The sequence below is a fragment of the Natator depressus genome, chromosome 3, assembly GCF_965152275.1.
Source record: "Natator depressus isolate rNatDep1 chromosome 3, rNatDep2.hap1, whole genome shotgun sequence".
NCBI classification, from domain to species: domain Eukaryota; kingdom Metazoa; phylum Chordata; order Testudines; family Cheloniidae; genus Natator; species Natator depressus.
In genome coordinates, this window is record NC_134236.1 from 191,719,805 (window position 1) to 191,738,056 (window position 18,252).

Sequence of the window (18,252 nt, forward strand, 5' to 3'; positions counted from 1 at the left end):
TCCTAGGAGTCCCAGGAGGGCGGGCTGAGCCCCGGATGTTACCGTTGGGCCTGCGCACCTGGCATGTGTGGAGTCGCCAGAGGCCGCGGCGGCTGGGGCGGCGCCGGCGCGCGCTATGTCGGGCGCGGGGCTGGAGAAGCCGCAGCTGATCACGCACGTGCAGCAGTCGCTGAACTACACCGTGTTCGAGTGCAAATGGGTGCCGTGCAGCGCGCGCCTCCTCTGCCTCGGCAGCGTCCCGCGCGGCACCGGCGTCATCCAGCTCTACGAGCTGCAGAGCGGCCGCCTCAGCCTGCTGCGCGAGGTGAGTGGCCGGCCGGCCGGCCGGCCGGCGCGGGGCCCGCCACCGCCCCCGGGTGCTGCAGACCCCCTGCCCTTTGGGGCGGTGGGGGACTGCTCACACACCGACCTCCCTCCCCACACACACACACACACACACCTCGGGGGGGCTGTAGGGAGCAGCCCCACGGTAACCGCTACACCTGCTCCCCGCGTCTCGGTCTCTGCTGTTCTCAGGCCCGTGGCTCTTATCGGCCCGTCTTTGTGCCCCGCCCCCGTGAGCGGCTCTCTGTTCCTGTGGGGGCCAGCAGGCCCCGGGACAGTCCTGCCCCTCCAGTACCCGCAGCCCCGGCTCCGCGAGGGGTGGTTGCTATAGCAACGCTGGGGCCCACAGCCCCGGTTCCGCGAGGGGTGGTTGCTATAGCAACAGTGGGGCACGCGCCCGGCCTGCGTGGAGTCGGCTGCGGAGCACAAGCCTTGTGCCATCCCGGCCCCTGGCTGTCTGGAAGCACAAAGCTATCCTCTCACTTTTTAAAATGGCCCCACCATGCTGTCAACACCTGGCTTCCAGTCTGTAAACGTGGATACTGGAAAACTGCAGAGAACGGACTCATTTTTCTCTCACATCTGACAAATGAAAGATGGAAAAGATCTGGTCAAACAATTGTGTCCTTGCTGCAGTCATCAATAAGGTACATGAATTTCACTTCATATGCTATGTTTTAATGGCACCTTTGGGGCTTTTCTACACTGGCACTTTACAGTGCTGCAGTGTTCTCGCTCAGGGGTGTGAAAAAACACCCCCCGTGAGCCCTGCAAGTTTCAGTGCTGTAAAGTGCACCAGCGCTGGGAGCTATTCCCTTCGTGGAAGTGGTTTTTTTATAGCACTGGGAAAGCTCTCTCCTAGCGCTATGCCGTGACTACACAGCCACTTTAAAGCGCTGCCACGACCAGTGCTTTAATGTTGCTAGTGAAGACGTGACCTCAGTCTCAAATGACCACAAAGTATTCTGGTAAGACATATGTAGCAGTGAAATGCAGTCACCACTGGAGTGAAGGGTGGCAATCAAATTGCACACAGGCCAACTTTTATTGACAAGGTAAAAAATGTAAACTATAAACTTTCAGGCCAACTTTATGTATCATTAAAAAAGGGACATAAACCCAATTACAAAAACCGAACTTTGAAGATCATCTTTAAAATGCATCTGCTTCAGTGACAGGTATTACATTGATATTTCCTAGAAACTGGCTAGCTTCATTTCTCACTTTGTGCTGCTGCCACAACAGCATACAAGCTATATGCTAAAAGAAAAGGAGGACTTGTGGCACCTTAGAGACTAACCAGTTTATTTGAGCATAAGCTTTCGTGAGCTACAGCTCACTTCATCGGATGCATACTGTGGAAAGTGTAGAAGATCTTTTTATACACACAAAGAATGAAAAAATACCTTCCCCCACCCCACTCTCCTGCTGGTAATAGCTTATCTAAAGTGATCACTCTCCTTACAATGTGTATGATAATCAAGTTGGGCCGTTTCCCGCACAAATCCAGATTTCCCCCCCGCCCCCCAACCCACTCTCCTGTTGATAATAGCTTATCTAAAGTGACCACTCTCCTTACAATGTGTATGATAATCAAGGTTGGCCATTTCCAGCACAAATCCAGGGTTTAACAAGAACGTCTGGGGGGGGGAGGGGTAGGAAAAAACAAGGGGAAATAGGTTACCTTGCATAATGACTTAGCCACTCCCAGTCTCTATTCAAGCCTAAGTTAATTGTATCCAATTTGCAACTGAATTCCAATTCAGCAGTCTCTCCCTGGAGTCTGGATTTGAAGTTTTTTTGTTGTAATATCGCAACTTTCATGTCTGTAATCGCGTGACCAGAGAGATTGAAGTGTTCTCCGACTGGTTTAAGAATGTTCTAATTCTTGACATCTGATTTGTGTCCATTTATTCTTTTACGTAGAGACTGTCCAGTTTGACCACTGTACATGGCAGAGGGGCATTGCTGCCACATAATGGCATATATCACATTAGTGGATGTGCAGGTGAACGAGCCTCTGATAGTGTGGCTGATTTTATTAGGCCCTGTGATGGTATCCCCTGAATAGATATGTGTGCACAGTTGGCAACGGGCTTTGTTGCAAGGATAGGTTCCTGGGTTAGTGGTTCTGTTGTGTGGTGTGTGGTTGCTGGTGAGTATTTGCTTCAGGTTGGGGGGCTGTCTGTCGGCAAGGACTGGCCTGTCTCCCAAGATTTGTGAGAGTGTTGGGTCATCCTTCAGGATAGGTTGTAGATCCTTAATAATGCGTTGGAGGGGTTTTAGTTGGGGGCTGAAGGTGACGGCTAGTGGCGTTCTGTTATTTTCTTTGTTAGGCCTGTCCTGTAGTAGGTGACTTCTGGGAACTCTTCTGGCTCTATCAATCTGTTTCTTCACTTCCGCAGGTGGGTATTGTAGTTGTAAGAATGCTTGATAGAGATCTTGTAGGTGTTTATCTCTGTCTGAGGGGTTGGAGCAAATGCGGTTGTATCGCAGAGCTTGGCTGTAGACAATGGATCGTGTGGTGTGGTCAGGGTGAAAGCTGGAGGCATGAAGGTAGGAATAGCGATCAGTAGGTTTCCGGTATAGGGTTGTGTTTATGTGACCATCGTTTTTTAGCACTGTAGTGTCCAGGAAGTGGATCTCTTGCGTGGACTGGACCAGGCTGAGGTTGATGGTGGGATGGAAATTGTTGAAATCATGGTGGAATTCCTCAAGGGCTTCTTTTCCATGGGTCCAGATGATGAAGATGTCATCAATATAGCGCAAGTAGAGTAGGGGCGTTAGGGGACGAGAGCTGAGGAAGCGTTGTTCTAAGTCAGCCATAAAAATGTTGGCATACTGTGGGGCCATGCGGGTACCCATAGCAGTGCCGCTGATTTGAAGGTATACATTGTCCCCAAATGTAAAATAGTTATGGGTAAGGACAAAGTCACAAAGTTCAGCCACCAGGTTAGCCGTGACATTATCGGGGATAGTGTTCTTGACGGCTTGTAGTCCATCTTTGTGTGGAATGTTGGTGTAGAGGGCTTCTACATCCATAGTGGCCAGGATGGTGTTATCAGGAAGACCACCGACGGATTGTAGTTTCCTCAGGAAGTCAGTGGTGTCTCGAAGGTAGCTGGGAGTGCTGGTAGCGTAGGGCCTGAGGTAACCTATTTCCCCTTGTTCCCCCCCCCCCGACGTTCTTGTTAAACCCTGGATTTGTGCTGGAAATGGCCAACCTTGATTATCATACACATTGTAAGGAGAGTGGTCACTTTAGATAAGCTATTACCAGCAGGAGAGTGAGGTGGGGGGAGGTATTTTTTCATGCTTTGTGTGTATAAAAAGATCTTCTACACTTTCCACAGTATGCATCCGATGAAGTGAGCTATAGCTCAGGAAAGCTTATGCTCAGATAAATTGGTTAGTCTCTAAGGTGCCACAAGTACTCCTTTTCTTTTTGCGAATACAGACTAACACGGCTGTTACTCTGAAAGCTATATGCTGCATGCATTGTGGGAGGATGTGAAGAGAGGGTGAAGGAGTGGTTCTACTAAGGCTGTTTTAAAATAGGATTAAAATTTAAAGATCCTAGCTGTGTTGTCTAGAGTTCTTTTCTCCCCTCCCCCCATTAAAAGTAATACATTAGAAATGTGAAAGGAACATTTAAATTTTTCTCCTTATCTTTTAAAAAGTTTAGTCTGACTTCTTACTGTTCAACTCAGGATGGCAAAAACCACCTGTCTGTAACATATTTTTTTCCTGATTTGAAGCTAAATATTTTTGTTGTTGTTGTAATTAGAGTAGTACTTTCTTGCTTCAGTTGGGGATCTCAGGGATTTTAGCAGGCACCTTGCAATAATGCTGGCTGCTAATTTGTTTCCTAAAATCAGCTCAGGTAGCTTTTTCTGCTGTATGTATATATGAATGTTTTATCCAGTTTACTGTTCCTAATCGAGTTTTTACAAATCAGACAGTACTTTATTTGAATTTTAGAGCAGGATGTGTCTTTATTTGGATTTAGAGCAGGATGTGCTCTCAAAATACTCCTCCCTTATCCCCAGACTATAATATGCATCCTCCAGCCTAGTACTCCTTGACCTTAAATGCTTCTCACTAACTAGCTGAGGTTCCTCTAGCTGGATCCTCTACCTGGTTTCTTTTCTGTTCATCAGTTGTGTGGGTGAGGGGGAAATGCCACCTCTCCTCTAAATCAATTTCTGTCCATTACTATCTCACAATTATGCACATATCCCCGAAACCGTTATCCTGGCTGTTACTGGGACACACCCAAATTTATCTGCACCTTCTTAAAAGGAATTGTGGTAGCTGGACATCATTAGGTTTCAACAGCCTCCTGTTGTGGAGGTGTAGCCTAGTTACACTGTTGCCAGGTCTCACGTTGGGAGGGTTTAAAGCTCCAGCTTCTGGATTCATGTGATTGTGGGAATCTCATCTTCAATTTAAAACCAAAAATAGTTCCTAGCGCTCTTGGCTGTGAAGAAAAGTTTGAGAATGTGACCCTGAGTGCTTAAAACCCAGAGGGCAAATAAAAAGAACTTCAGTTTTATTTTTTAAATCTCATCTTTTTGGGAGTCTAATTCATGATTTTTGATGTTCCATTGAGCTTTAATAATCTTTTTGCATCTGTTTATTAGTTAGACTTGAAAATGATATCTTTTCAGGTAAAATTCTCAAAACTTACTGTTTGTTTTAAATGAATATCAAAATTCTCCTTCTTAAGGTCCAGCGTTTGGCCATATAACTAAAGATTTTCATGAGTCCTCTCCGCGTTGAGTGCTTGTAGGTATTCAGTTAGTAGCTACATGTGTAAAGAATGTATGCAACGTTGTTGACACTAGTTATACAAGGTTTCATCAATTTTAGGCACCATGATGGATTTTTAGGTGCACAGACTGCTTACGTAGAGCAGTTGTTTTTTAAATTGAAGTAACCTTTGAGGATTTACTAATCTGCAGTAACAATAGTGCCTCAGTTGTATAAAGAGAGTTTAAGATCTACAGGGATAATAGTACATAAACTTTCTCAAGTTATAGGGTTCTGTAGGGACGCAACATAGAAGGCACACAAACAGTGTTGCTCCAGACTAATAGAAAGAATGGTTTAATTATCTGTTATGTTCATGCTAGCAGATCTCTGAGAAGAGCTAAAATTTCCTCTGCTTTATATTTGCAAATCAGTAGAGACAGCAGCCTTTGAGTATCATTAGTGAGACAGGTAAAGGGAAGGAGAATGAGTGATTATTTTCTTAAAAGCTCGTTACAATCAAATCGACATTATGTAGTGATATGAAGTTTTAAAATCATAGAATAAGCTAAAATGTGGTATACCTTTGCCACAGAATATTTCGTTTGCATTTCATACTGAATATCTTATTGAAAGTTCACTGAAGCCTGCTAGTAGTGTGGCTTTCAAGCAGCTGCTTATCCATTGTGTGGTTTTGTTGAGATTTTTTAATATGCTAACAAAAATTTTACCCTTTTTAGATTGAAAAGGCCAAACCTATTAAATGTGGAACTTTTGGTGCTACATCTCTACAGCAGAGATATCTAGCTACTGGGGACTTTGGTGGAAACCTTAATATATGGTAAGAATACTAGCTCTTCTCAGGATACCCCTTACTGTACATGATATACTTGAACTCACAATTCAGGCCTATTGTATTTGCCCTGTTTTTGTGTGTTTATCTGTATTATAGTTGTGCCTAGGGACCCCAGTCATGGATCAGATTCCCTTGAGTGGTAAGCACTGCATACACACTCAAACAGAGACAGTATCTTCCTGAAGAATTTACATCCTAAGTAAAACTATTGAACAAAATTAAGACAAAACAACATATTGTTGATTCATTTAAATCTTCTAGCTCCAGGTAGCAGAAAGCTTTTCCTATTCCTAAAGGTTCCTCATGTGGAAAAGAGGCTTTTGGGTAAAAAATAACAGCCATGTGTGTTCTGGCAGTTTCTAAAATGAGGTTTATTTTCAACATTCAATTTACAGTTCAGATTATGAACACGTTTTTCTTAATGCTTTGGCTATTGTTACCAACAGCCGGATTCAGAGAACATGTTCAGATTAATACAAGTAGGTAAATTTTTTGAAAATATAAAAGGAAACTTTTACAGACTTTCAAAATAGATTTTAATTATCTGATACAATTTATAGCATTCCACCAAGAGACTAGTGAAAGGTTCCATTTCACTGGAATATTAAGAATGGTATTGATAGAGGGTGACTGTTAGTTTGTATGGTTGCTCTTTAAATGACAAGGAATTGAGGAGAGACAAAGCAGAATTGGAAAATTAGAAGAAAAGTAAGAACCAGGGAGGATTCCAAATAGAAGACCAGTATTAAAGCAGAAATGATGGACTTTCCTTTAAAGATGAAGATCTTCAGGCAGAGAATTGGTTAAAATGGATCCAAAGGGTCATCTTAAATCCTCACTGAAAATACAGTTAGATACAACATTTTGACCCTGAGTCCATCCTAATAAACAATATTAAAAGTTTGTAATGTGAGGATTCTAATTTTTTGGAGTTGTCCTAGATTAAAATACTATTCTAAAATTTGTATACCAAATATAAATTTGGGTAGTATGATGTCATGCAACTTGTAGGACATTGAGGAGTTTAACGTAGAAAAATGAATTGAATAGTAAAGCAGATATCCTCAATAGTATTACCTGGCTCTTCGTGTTTGTGGGTAGATCGAGATCTGTATGCACTGTTCCCTTTAACCTGTTCTGTTGTAAGCTTCCAGCTGCTTGGCTTCAACATGCTTTTTCATAAATGACATTCAGTACCTAGAGGTAGCATTCTCTCATTGAAATTTCTACTTCACAGAACTTAACCAGCTTTAGTTGCATTCTGATCCCTAATTCAGGGAAATTATTTTTCTTACTCATTCTGACCAGTGATTTGTGCAATACTGACTGAGACTAGCTGATTTTAAATGATTGACTGACTAGTTAAGGCACATAGCTGCCAGGGCAGATTCATTTGCATGGTAAGACTGAATAATCAGATGAATAGTCGAGATCCATACATTTTTTTTGGAGTTAATAGAGCAATTCTGAACAGCCTCAAAAGTAGATGAAATCATACACAAGTGGGGAAACAGTTTCACCCTTTTCCATTTTAGACCTTTCTAGAAGAAAGCCTTATGGTTGTAACTTTGCTGTTTTGTTCTCGGCGCAAGTCTGAGCCATCATGTTGCATTTGTAGCATGCATTCGGATACAGCGTTCTCTCCCTTTTGTACAGTAAAGTAGAGCACCATGGAACACGTATACAATATACTGTCTGTTCTTTTCTGTTGTCTAGGAACTTGGAAGCTCCAGAGATTCCAGTGTACTCTGTGAAGGGCCATAAAGAAATCATAAATAGTATAGATGGCGTAGGTGGCTTAGGGATTGGAGAAGGAGCACCAGAAATTGTGACCGGGAGCCGAGATGGTGAGTTAGCAAGCCTTAAAGTTCCTTTAATCTTTGCCAAGAAAATACTATTTACAAGATTTGATTGGAGTTTGAGCCCAGTCTGCATTGACTTTACAATGAAACTTTAAAAACTGGCCTAATAGGATAAAATACATTTTAGCCAGCTCATGTGGGGCCTAGAAGGAATTGGTTAGCAGCAGCTTATCCAGTTGGGCACATCCAGTGCCTTAATTTACCTTCTTCCATGTCAATCATAGTGCCACATCACTGATGCTTTTGAACTAACTCTCCCCTCCTAGGGTCTGGTTTATCAACATAAATAACAATTCAGCTCAAAGCAAGTCTTCTAGCTCACTCTCCAAGACTTCACAGTCCTTTCAAGCACTCCCCAGATTCAAACAGTTTCTTTTCCCTGATGGTGCAGGGCCAGTGAATGGGCTTCTTCCTACACTCTGCTTGACTGTTACTCTACATCCAAGGCCTCCAGTCTAGCCTTTCTTACAGACCCTCCTAACTGAGGTTCCCTTGCCCAGCAAGCTTAGCCTCCTACAGGGGTCTCTCTCTTTACTAAGTGACTGAGCCACAGGTGTTTCCTCTAATATAGCCATGTCAGAGGACTTACTTCAGCTTGGCTTGTCCTTCCTACAAGTCCCAGAATGCCACTTCTTAAAGCAGCCAAGCCTTGGAACAAGGCTGGCTGACTCAGGGTCACAACTGCCCTTAAAGGGGGATAGGTGCTCTATTTTACACATTCTCATGCCTTTTTGTGTTCATGTATAAGGTGGAATGTTTTAAAGCCATTTGCAACTTTTTTTAAGCAGCTGCTGATAGCTATAACGGAGGCAGCTTCTGTATCTATGGGTGGCTCCTGTGACTGCTGCTGTTAGCCCTATGGCATATTGAAAATTGCCCAATGATAATTGCCCAACTGACCTTTTTGTTTTGAAACAATCATGGTTTTTAAAACCAATGCAATTAAATGTGGAGGTGGGGAGGAGATGGCAGTTTACACTTGAGTGCCAGTGGGAAAACTGGTTTGTTGATTGCCAGAGTTATTGATTGCTCCAATCCATTACCACACCTTGGCAGTTATTTTTCTTAGCCTAGTGAATTTGGCAATGACGAGGTGGGTCTCTTCAACTGCGGGAATCTCTGGCTGCCATCTGATATGGTTACAATTATATTGCAATGAGATCTATATGCTGTTTGTTCTATTTTGAGTCCGACAGGGGACAAAGTTTTCACTTCATTTAGAGGCTGTAGCCCAAAAAAAAAAAAAAAATCAACATAACAGAGGGTGGAAAGGAATGAATATGAAACAAGGTAAATACAAATTATGGTAAATGAGCTGTGGAAACTGTACCACTTCCATGGAATGAAGATAGGGTTAGGAAGAAGGCTAGAACTTAAAGCAAACTGTAGACAATTCTGTTTAGCAATGTGAATCATACTATTACTTAGTTGAAATTGGATAGGCTGTGTGTCAGTGAACTTTTCAAGTGTTGAAACAAAACACTTTTCCTCATTTCTGCTCTGTTTTTCTTTCCATAAATGCAATCAGCTTTGTTAGAGATCAGACATGGAAATGTTTGGAATGTCTTCCCTAAAGCAAGTTGGAGAGTGGAGAATGCATACAATATGCTACTGTATCAGTAATCTAAAATTCAGTATAATTATTATTACAGGAACTGTGAAAGTGTGGGACCCAAGACAAAAAGATACACCTGTTGCTAATATGGAACCAGTACAAAGCGAGAGCAAGAGAGACTGTTGGACAGTAGCATTTGGTAAATTGATAAGCTTTTCAGTTTTAGTCTGTAACTTGCAAGCAGCTATCTATCTCGTCTGCCACTGGAAGCAGGGAGGCGATAATCAAGACAATCAAAACAAACAAATCGTGACTATTTCTGTTAAACTTTCTAAGTCAAGAAATGTGGTAATGTCCAACTTAAACTACTTTCTGTACTTTTTAACCCATGCCATTCTTGCAGTGCCTTTTGGTAATGGAAAATGGCCAATTACTGCTTTTCCTTCCTCTCATATGGCTCTTCTGTGTTCAGCTGTGTATGGGGGAAATAAACTGGGATTTACACTGAAGATATTTACAAAAAGAAAAGGAGTACTTCTGGCACCTTAGAGACTAACAAATTTATCTGAGCATAAGCTTTTGTGAGCTACAGCTCACTTCATCAGATGCATTCAGTTGCATCCGATGAAGTGAGCTGTAGCTCACGAAAGCTTATGCTCAGATAAATTTGTTAGTCTCTTAGGTGCCACAAGTACTCCTTTTCTTTTTGCATATACAGACTAACACGGCTGCTACTCTGAAACCTGAAGATATTTAGTGCATCTTTCCCTTTAGTTGTGCATTTTCATTCAGAAATAATCTGATCCTTCTGCCTTTCCTGATGTGAATAATCTTCACACACGCAAATAGTCCTGTTGACTTCAATGGGATAACGTGCATAAGTAAAGATTATATAAGTACCTTAGTACCTCCATACAGTAATTAAGTTTTGTATGGAGATCGCACCATAGCAGATGCTGCTTTTCACTGCTCTCCTGTTAGTTAACTTTTGCTTACTTTGTAGCTTTGTTGTTCATTGCCTTTTTGCAAAAAGGCGTTCCCAAAACTGTCAAAGACAAGTCTTGCAACATACTCTGAAAGCAATCAGATTTCGACTTAATTTACAGAAAGACCTAAGTCTATTCCACAGACAATGGCCTCCTGCAGTGAAGAGCTTATCTCTGACTCTGGAAAGGTTAATCCCAGTACTTGTAGCTGCATTGTCCAGGAAGAATTTAGCTGACTCAGTGGATTGAGAGCCCGTCTCTGATGTAGCACAGTTCCAACGTAAGTGCCTTAAATATTAAGAACAGAGACTTGAACTGGGAGCTAATGAACTGAGCAGAGTATCAGTCTGTGTTTTCAGCATTTTTCTTGCTAAGGAGACCAGTTTCTGTGTGCTGTACAAGCTGGTATTTTTGGTTTCCTCCATCATTAGCTAGAGATTCAGTGGGTTAAATTGATCAGTTTAGTGATAAATGCTTGGATTACTGCCACTAAATCCATAGTAAAAGCTGTACTTTTCTGGTAAAGTAGTGGAAGGCATTGCTTATCACTGTTGCTATCTAAGTGTTCAGAATTAGTGATGACTCCACTAAGGTCTTGTCTACACGTACAGTACTGCTGTGCCTCTGTAACACTTAGTGAAGATGCTATCTATGCCAATGGGAGATCTTCTCTGTTTGGTGTAGGTACTCCACCTCCCCAAGAGTTAGCAGCTATGTTAACGAGAGAAGACCTTCCGTCGAGATATAGCTGTCTACACCGGGTGTTGGGTCGGTATAACTGCGTCGCTTAGGGATGTGGATTTTCCATACTCCTTAGTGATGTACTTGTATCGACAAAAGCTTGCAGTGTAAACCAGGGCTAAGACCCAGAGACTATGTACTACCTTGAGCCTTCACTAGCTTCTCATTATTTCCCTTTCCCTTCAGCATTGCTTAAATCTTGCCTGAGTGCAATCTGAGCCATCTGCTTGTCACCCTGTTGCTAATTTCTTTCAGACAGTGATGCATAGGTGATCGTGTCAGCTGAGAAGGTGTTACAGAGCTTGGTGTCATCAATATATTTTTGGCAACAGCTCCCATATCTCTCAGATCCTTTCCAAGAGTTCTACAGATACTGAAGATGAGGGAGACAGTTTTGATTTCTGTGGAACTCCACATGTGAGGACTCTTGGAGATGAGCCGCTTTCTGTCATTATTTCTTGGGTACTGTTAGAGAGAAATGATTTATAATAGTATTGCACCATTTCCTACAGCTAGGTCTTGTAAGCAGCTCAGCAGGGCTCTATGATGGAATGTGTTGAAGACTGCAGAGAGAAGGTCTACTAAAGCTGTCTCTGTGCCATGGTGTACTGCAAAGCCTGTGTATGGTTCAGAGTATAGTCACATGCCGGATGCTTTTGGATTGCTTATGTGAATAGGAGTATCAGGATCAGGCACGTCATCTACTGTTTAGAGAATATTGTATTTTTAAATTGCATGAATTAAATATATTAGAATATTTTCTGAAAATTCATCATATTATATAGGAACAGAGAGAAGTTGTCTATAGTTTTCCAGGCACCAACATCTATTTGAATTGCTATGCAGAAATTGGTTATTAGACCCAGGAACATATATTGATAAGCAGACACAACCATTTCTGGAGGGGATGCATACATATATGAGGTGGTGTATGCAATTTAGGCAGGAATCGGGGATGATCAGTAGGGTACTTTTGTTTTAAAGGGTAGAACTAGCTATTTTGAAGACTACTTGAAAATCAGATCCTTCACCTAACACACTAATTACAAATGTTCCAATGACTTTTTTTTCCTGGTACAAATACAGGTTAAAATTGCAGACTTTAATTCATGACTGTTTTACAGTGTGGTGGGGATAATTTTTTATACATCTAAATAGTTCTCTCTTTATTTCCAGGCAATGCCTACAATCAAGAGGAGCGTGTTGTGTGTGCTGGCTATGACAATGGTGATATTAAATTATTTGACCTAAAAAACATGTCATTGCGATGGGAGACCAACATTAAGAACGGGGTAATGTGTCATAAAGGCATGTTTTAATTTAAATTTGTTTGTAATGTGGAAGAATTAAAGGGTCACTGTATCTATTTGAAACCTACTCAGATTCTCACTAGGATAAAATCTACAGAGGATTTTTTCTCCATTGGGCCAACAAAACCTAGTTCATGGGTGGTTAGGTTGGGGATCATTCTTATCTTTATGGCTAGATGGACAGGGTCCTGAAACTTATTTATTTTGTAACTTGGGTTCGCAGTAGGGAAGAGGTTGAGAACCATTGTCCTATATTATTTGTTTTCAGAGTATGCTGTAAGTCCTATCAATTTATGCAGGTATTTTGAGAACATGCTGTTTGAGTAGGTTCAGGTGTTTTTAGATGATCTTGTTGAATTTGGTTGTGTCTTAAGTCAGTTGCATTCTTATTACCATTGTAAATGTACCTAGAGATTATGATGGCCCATATTTTACAAATCTAAAATAAATGCTTCTTCAGTGATAAGCTGAATTTCAGAGTGAATATGTGTGTGTTTTATTTCCAGGTTTGCAGTGTGGAATTTGACAGAAAAGATATAAATATGAATAAATTAGTGGCCACATCGCTCGAAGGAAAGTTTCATGTTTTTGATATGAGAACTCAGCATCCAACTAAAGGTTTTGCTTCCATTTCAGAGAAGGTACGGTATAAGGGAAGGCTCTTCTTGTTAAGGGAGAAATTTCATACTTACTCTTCCAAAGCTGCTCTGGAAACATTGCAAGCTTAACTTTATTACGTAGGAGGTGTGAAGCTGGGCAGATTGAATGTTCATTGGCAGTCATATGATGTGATGAGCATCCCATCATCCAACTGACTTCAGTGGGATTTGTGAGTGCTTGTTAGCATCTAACCTTAACTTCAAAAAACATGAATCAACCATATGAAAGGTAACATACATCATTTCAAGATTTGGAAAGTGGAGCAGGCTGCTTGTTCTGTATGCTGCTGTGTGGGAGGCTTCTGCTCATGATCTACTCACTGAGGAGGAGGGAGTGTTGTCGTTCAGAGGAGTTTCCTTTTTGTCCATTTAAGGCCAGGGTTTTTGCGGGTGGACTTGGCCAGAAGGACGCTCGCCACAATATGAGACATTGAGGAGGATGTAAAAGCAGAGAAACGAGATATATGGAGGATGTCCACTGCTTGTAGGCCAGGGGGACATACGTAAATATTGAGTTCTTTCTAGATGTGATAGCCTAGCCTAGCACACCACTTATTAGCTATCAGAGAGTCTTTTCCAGTGCTTTAGTATTCTTATTTATTGGTTTAATAAGTAGATGTGTACCTTGGAAGTGTAATGTAAAGTGATTGCAATCTAAAATGATGGGACTTGAATCTTAATTGTATCCCAAGTATAAAGCCTGGGAGTGGATGGGTCATTACACAAAGTAAAACTATTTCCCCGTGCTTATTTATCCCCCTCTTACTGTTACTCTCATCTTCTCGTCAACTGTTGGAAATGGGCCATCCTGATTATCACTATAAAAGATTTTTTTTCTCCTGCTGATAATAGCTCATCTTAATTGATCACTCTCATTATAGTGTGTATGGCAACACCCATTTTTTCATGTTCTCTGTGTGTGTGTGTGTGTGTATATCTATCTTCCTACTGTATTTTCCACTGCATGCATCCAATGAAGTGGGTTTTAGCGCACGAAAGCTTATGCTCAAATAAATGTATTAGTCTCTAAGGTGCCACAAGTACTCCTTGCTCTTTTTGAAGATAAACTGAGTTATTCTGAGTCTACTGCAATGGTTTTTCTCAGAAAGCTTCATTCTGGGAACCACCAAGGGCCCACAGATAATCAAGCACTTTTTGACTGGGGATACAGGGAGTGGAGGTAGGTCCAGAGAGAAGATTTTCTATACAGGTGTCTACAGAATGCAAAAGATGGAGAATCTTTGCCCTAGTGACCTCTCCCCACTTCTCCCAATGTCTCTTATCCACCATGTTGTTTGGTGCAGGTCCTGTATGAGTAGCAGTCTGACGATGAGTAAAATTCACTGGCAAGAGCCAGGCATTTTAACGATAAAATTACTAATGTGACTGTTTAAATCAGTAATAAGTCAATGTCAGTATATTTAATTTGCTTTTTTTTGACATCATTGAAGCTTGTAATAGATTAAACGTATTAATGAGAGTACTAGTTTCACCATTTAACACTTAAAAATATTAATTTAGTTTGTGTTCATGGCAATCAAAACATTAAAATGAAAATCCTATCATAATTTGTGTTAAACAGTTCCTTTTGGGACATATGCAGAAACTTGCTTACTAGCAGAGATCTATAATTGTCTGAAGCCTTTTTTGGTTTGTTCTGATTCTTGCTACATGCACTGCTTACATGATTTAGATTTGAATTTTATATTTACTCATTTTTTCATGGCTTTTGTAATATGTTCGATAGCAAATTCTGGTAATTGTTGAAGAGAGTCATAGGCTAGCATTAATAATTCTCTTTATAATGACTACTTCATATCTGAGTATGGAAATCCAGTAGTTACATGATTCTTGTTCCTGATTATGGCCTTGCAACCACATATGCACATGTTTAACTTTACTTACCTTACTAGTCCTACTGAAGGTGAATACTCCCTTGAAAACTACTAATATGCTTAAAGTTACTGTAATCACTCAGATATATTTATCAGGGCTTAAGTCCTTACTTACGAGACTAATCTGTAACTAATTTTTGTCTAACTCTGGTATTTATTAGGCTCACAAATCCACCATGTGGCAAGTTCGGCACCTGCCACAGAACAGGGATATCTTTATGACTAGTGGAGGAGCTGGGAGCCTTCATCTCTGGAAATAGTAAGTGTTCACTATCCACTCTAAATTAGGTGAAAAAATAACAAAACTACCATGTGTTGTAAAAAGTCTTCCTGGAAAATGTGTATGGGGCCCATGTTCAAACCAAAGATGTATTTAAATTCATTAAATTACAAACAATAGGTAGTTTCTCACACCATGGCAGGACTTCATAATAGAGACTGAAAAAGTCCCTACTGTAACTTGATTGGCATTGTGGGTTTACAGCAAGGATGAATTTGGCCCTTGATCTTTAACCTAATATAATCAAGATCTAAATTATATTGTCAGTTAATGAGATGTTAAATTGAATAATAGATTTCTTAAAGTTCTTGTTGTGGCAGGTATTGCTGAGAAGTGTATAAAAAGGCTTTGGACTTAAATTATTTAATAACGCTTAGCATTTTACGTATTAGAAGCTCTGTGCAAACATAAGTTAGTCATCATAGCAACTCCATAAGGTAGGTTAATATTATCCTTACAAGCTGCAAAGAGTCCCGTGGCACCTTATAGACTAACAGACGTATTGGAGTATAAGCTTTCATGGGTATGCTCCAATACGTCTGTTAGTCTATAAGGTGCCACGGGACTCTTTGCCGCTTTTACAGATCCAGACTAACACGGCTACCCTGCTGATACTATTATCCTTACAGTTATATAGAGAAAGCTGAGACACAAAAGTTAAGTCACTTGCCCAAGGGTAAAAACTAAACAGCTAGCAAGTAACAAAGGGTATGTTAGAATTTGGGTGCTCCTGTTTCACTGCTTCACGCTCAGTTCACTAGACAATGCTGCTTTTCACATTTAGGATCTAATCCTGAGAGTCAAGGGGAGTTCGTTGAGGATCCCTAGTCAGTTCTTCTGTGCAGAATAAGCTGGATACAGAGGACTGTACTAGGGGTGTATATTCCCTACATGGCACAGAGCACTGCTCTGCAGTAACACTTCACATGCTAACAAGAAGTGGGCAGAGCCAATGGATCCTTCAGTTTCATCCCCTGGCCACCCTCTCTTACTCCTGTGTGTGGACTTTGTAAGCACCAATGGAGCCTACTTCAGATGGAGTGGCTCCATAGCCTGGAAGTGAGAGAGGCCTGGCTTGGTTACTGGGGCTTGGATGTTGAGGTCTGAATTTGTTCCTTAATGCAGGGTTCAAATGCTGCTGATGGCCTTGTATGGATTCCCTGAACTGGGATGAATTTCATCATATAGCATTTTATCCTTTATTCACTTAAATTGACTTAGCTGGATTAACTCTGATTCAGTATATTTAGCACAGATCTTTTCAGTGTCTCTAGGAAACCTGAGACACCTTCTAATTGGACTTGTGAAAAACAAACAAATGTGTGTTTGTGGGTGGGTATTTCTTGTAGTGTTTGTCTATGGTACATATTCTAAAACCATGCTTGTTTGGTTTTGTTTTATTTCTTATTGGCAGTGAGTACCCTGCTCAGCGCTCAAAGAAGGATTCTGAAGGAGTTGAGATGGGGGTTGCAGGTTCAGTCAGTCTCTTACAGAATGTGACTTTGTCAACACAGCCCATTTCTAGCCTTGATTGGAGCCCTGACAAAAAGGGTCTGTGTGTCTGCAGTGCTTTTGACCAGACTGTGAGGGTACTGATCGTGACGAAGCTCAGCAAAATTTGACAAAAAACTGATTTTCAGGAGGAAAGCGACATAGTCTGAGGGGTGTATATAAAAGAGACTTTCTTATTTATAACTTGAATGTCTCCTTTAACAAAGCTGGTTTAAAGAATTAAAAAACAGATCTTTCCATTGAAAGCTCAGATAAATTGAGGTACAGTTGTTTGACTACATACTATGCTGCTGTTGGAAAAGGTTGGCTAGGCTTAACTTTTTTTACCTTCTAATGTAAATTTACCTTTAAAATGAAATGTGCCTTCTGCTTGGTGTGTTTAAAATGTCTGCAAGTTCAGATGTTACTTTAAACTGTTTCTTCTCAAGGTAATTGCTTTTTTCCCTTCAGTAGCACTAATCCGTTCGCTCTTGTTAAATTGTTTGCTTTCTATGTTTTTTATCATATATTTTTCCATTCTTAGTTATTAGGGAAACTAACCTATGATCCATCCTAGAAAATACATTGAAGGGACAGTGAATTTCTCTGGCCTGACTTATGTTCTTCTGTTCATTTTTAATTAATTTGTTACACTGTATCCTACAATAAAAACGTGTCCTGTGTTATTGTAATGTGAAGTATATTACCCAAGAAACAGAGATGTGTGGGAAGAATACATTTAATTAGGTTTGCAAAAAAGGAAACAGTTTGTAGCAAGAAGCTGGGTTTGCTGCAGAATGATGTATTTCTTCCTGGTTTCTTCATTTTTATTGTTTCCACCTTTAAAAGCTTTGTACAGCAGCCAAAATAGAGGGATTTTTTTATCAAATTAACCATAATATCCATAAAATCAATTTTTTAAAAAAGAAAAGGGCCATCATCAAATAGAAATCTAGTCAAAATCCCCAAAAAAGAATTAAGAAGTTTCAGGTACTATATCTTCTCTGAGTCTCTGCAAATGTTTCCTTATTTTTTAAGTGTTTTTCTCCCCTTTTGTAGTTGTGTGAAAGCATAAAATATTAGGTGAAACTGGCTGTGCAGGGGAAACAGAGAAACATGTATATACACAATGCAGGCAAATTCAGAGTGAAAAAACTGGGAATAAGACAAATATGTATGTGTGTGCATGTATAGTAGTGCTTTAGATGTTACTAATTACAGCAAGTACAACACTTTCACAGAAGTGGGAGGTATAGTTGGTGTCCTTTTTAATCTAAACTTTCAAAAAACAAGATGTTTTGTCAGTGAACTGCTCCCTGTCTTCTCATTACTTGGAAATGTGCAGCAGTAATAAATTTGAGCCACTTGTGATTTCATGTAAGTTTGCACTTCTAGTGGATCCCAATGGTCACAGCTTACTACGGAAGATGGAGCTGTGTCAGTGTAATTCTCCTGTAAGATCCAAGGTTCCAGTTTACTATAAAACGAACCCGGCATCTGGTGAGATTTACATTTGCAAATTGGCCATAGAAGTTATAGGT

General features: G+C 40.7%; 1 protein-coding gene across 1 annotated transcript; it reads left to right on the top strand.

The window, feature by feature from the left end:
- Nucleotides 1–27: 27 nt before the first annotated feature.
- DNAAF10 (dynein axonemal assembly factor 10) lies at nt 28–18,252 on the top strand. Its single transcript, XM_074949541.1, has 8 exons — nt 28–304; nt 5,817–5,917; nt 7,649–7,779; nt 9,447–9,548; nt 12,253–12,368; nt 12,893–13,027; nt 15,102–15,199; nt 16,635–18,252. Exons 1-8 carry the CDS (start codon nt 116–118, stop codon nt 16,840–16,842), a joined length of 1,080 nt encoding a protein of 359 aa, XP_074805642.1. The 5' UTR covers nt 28–115; the 3' UTR covers nt 16,843–18,252.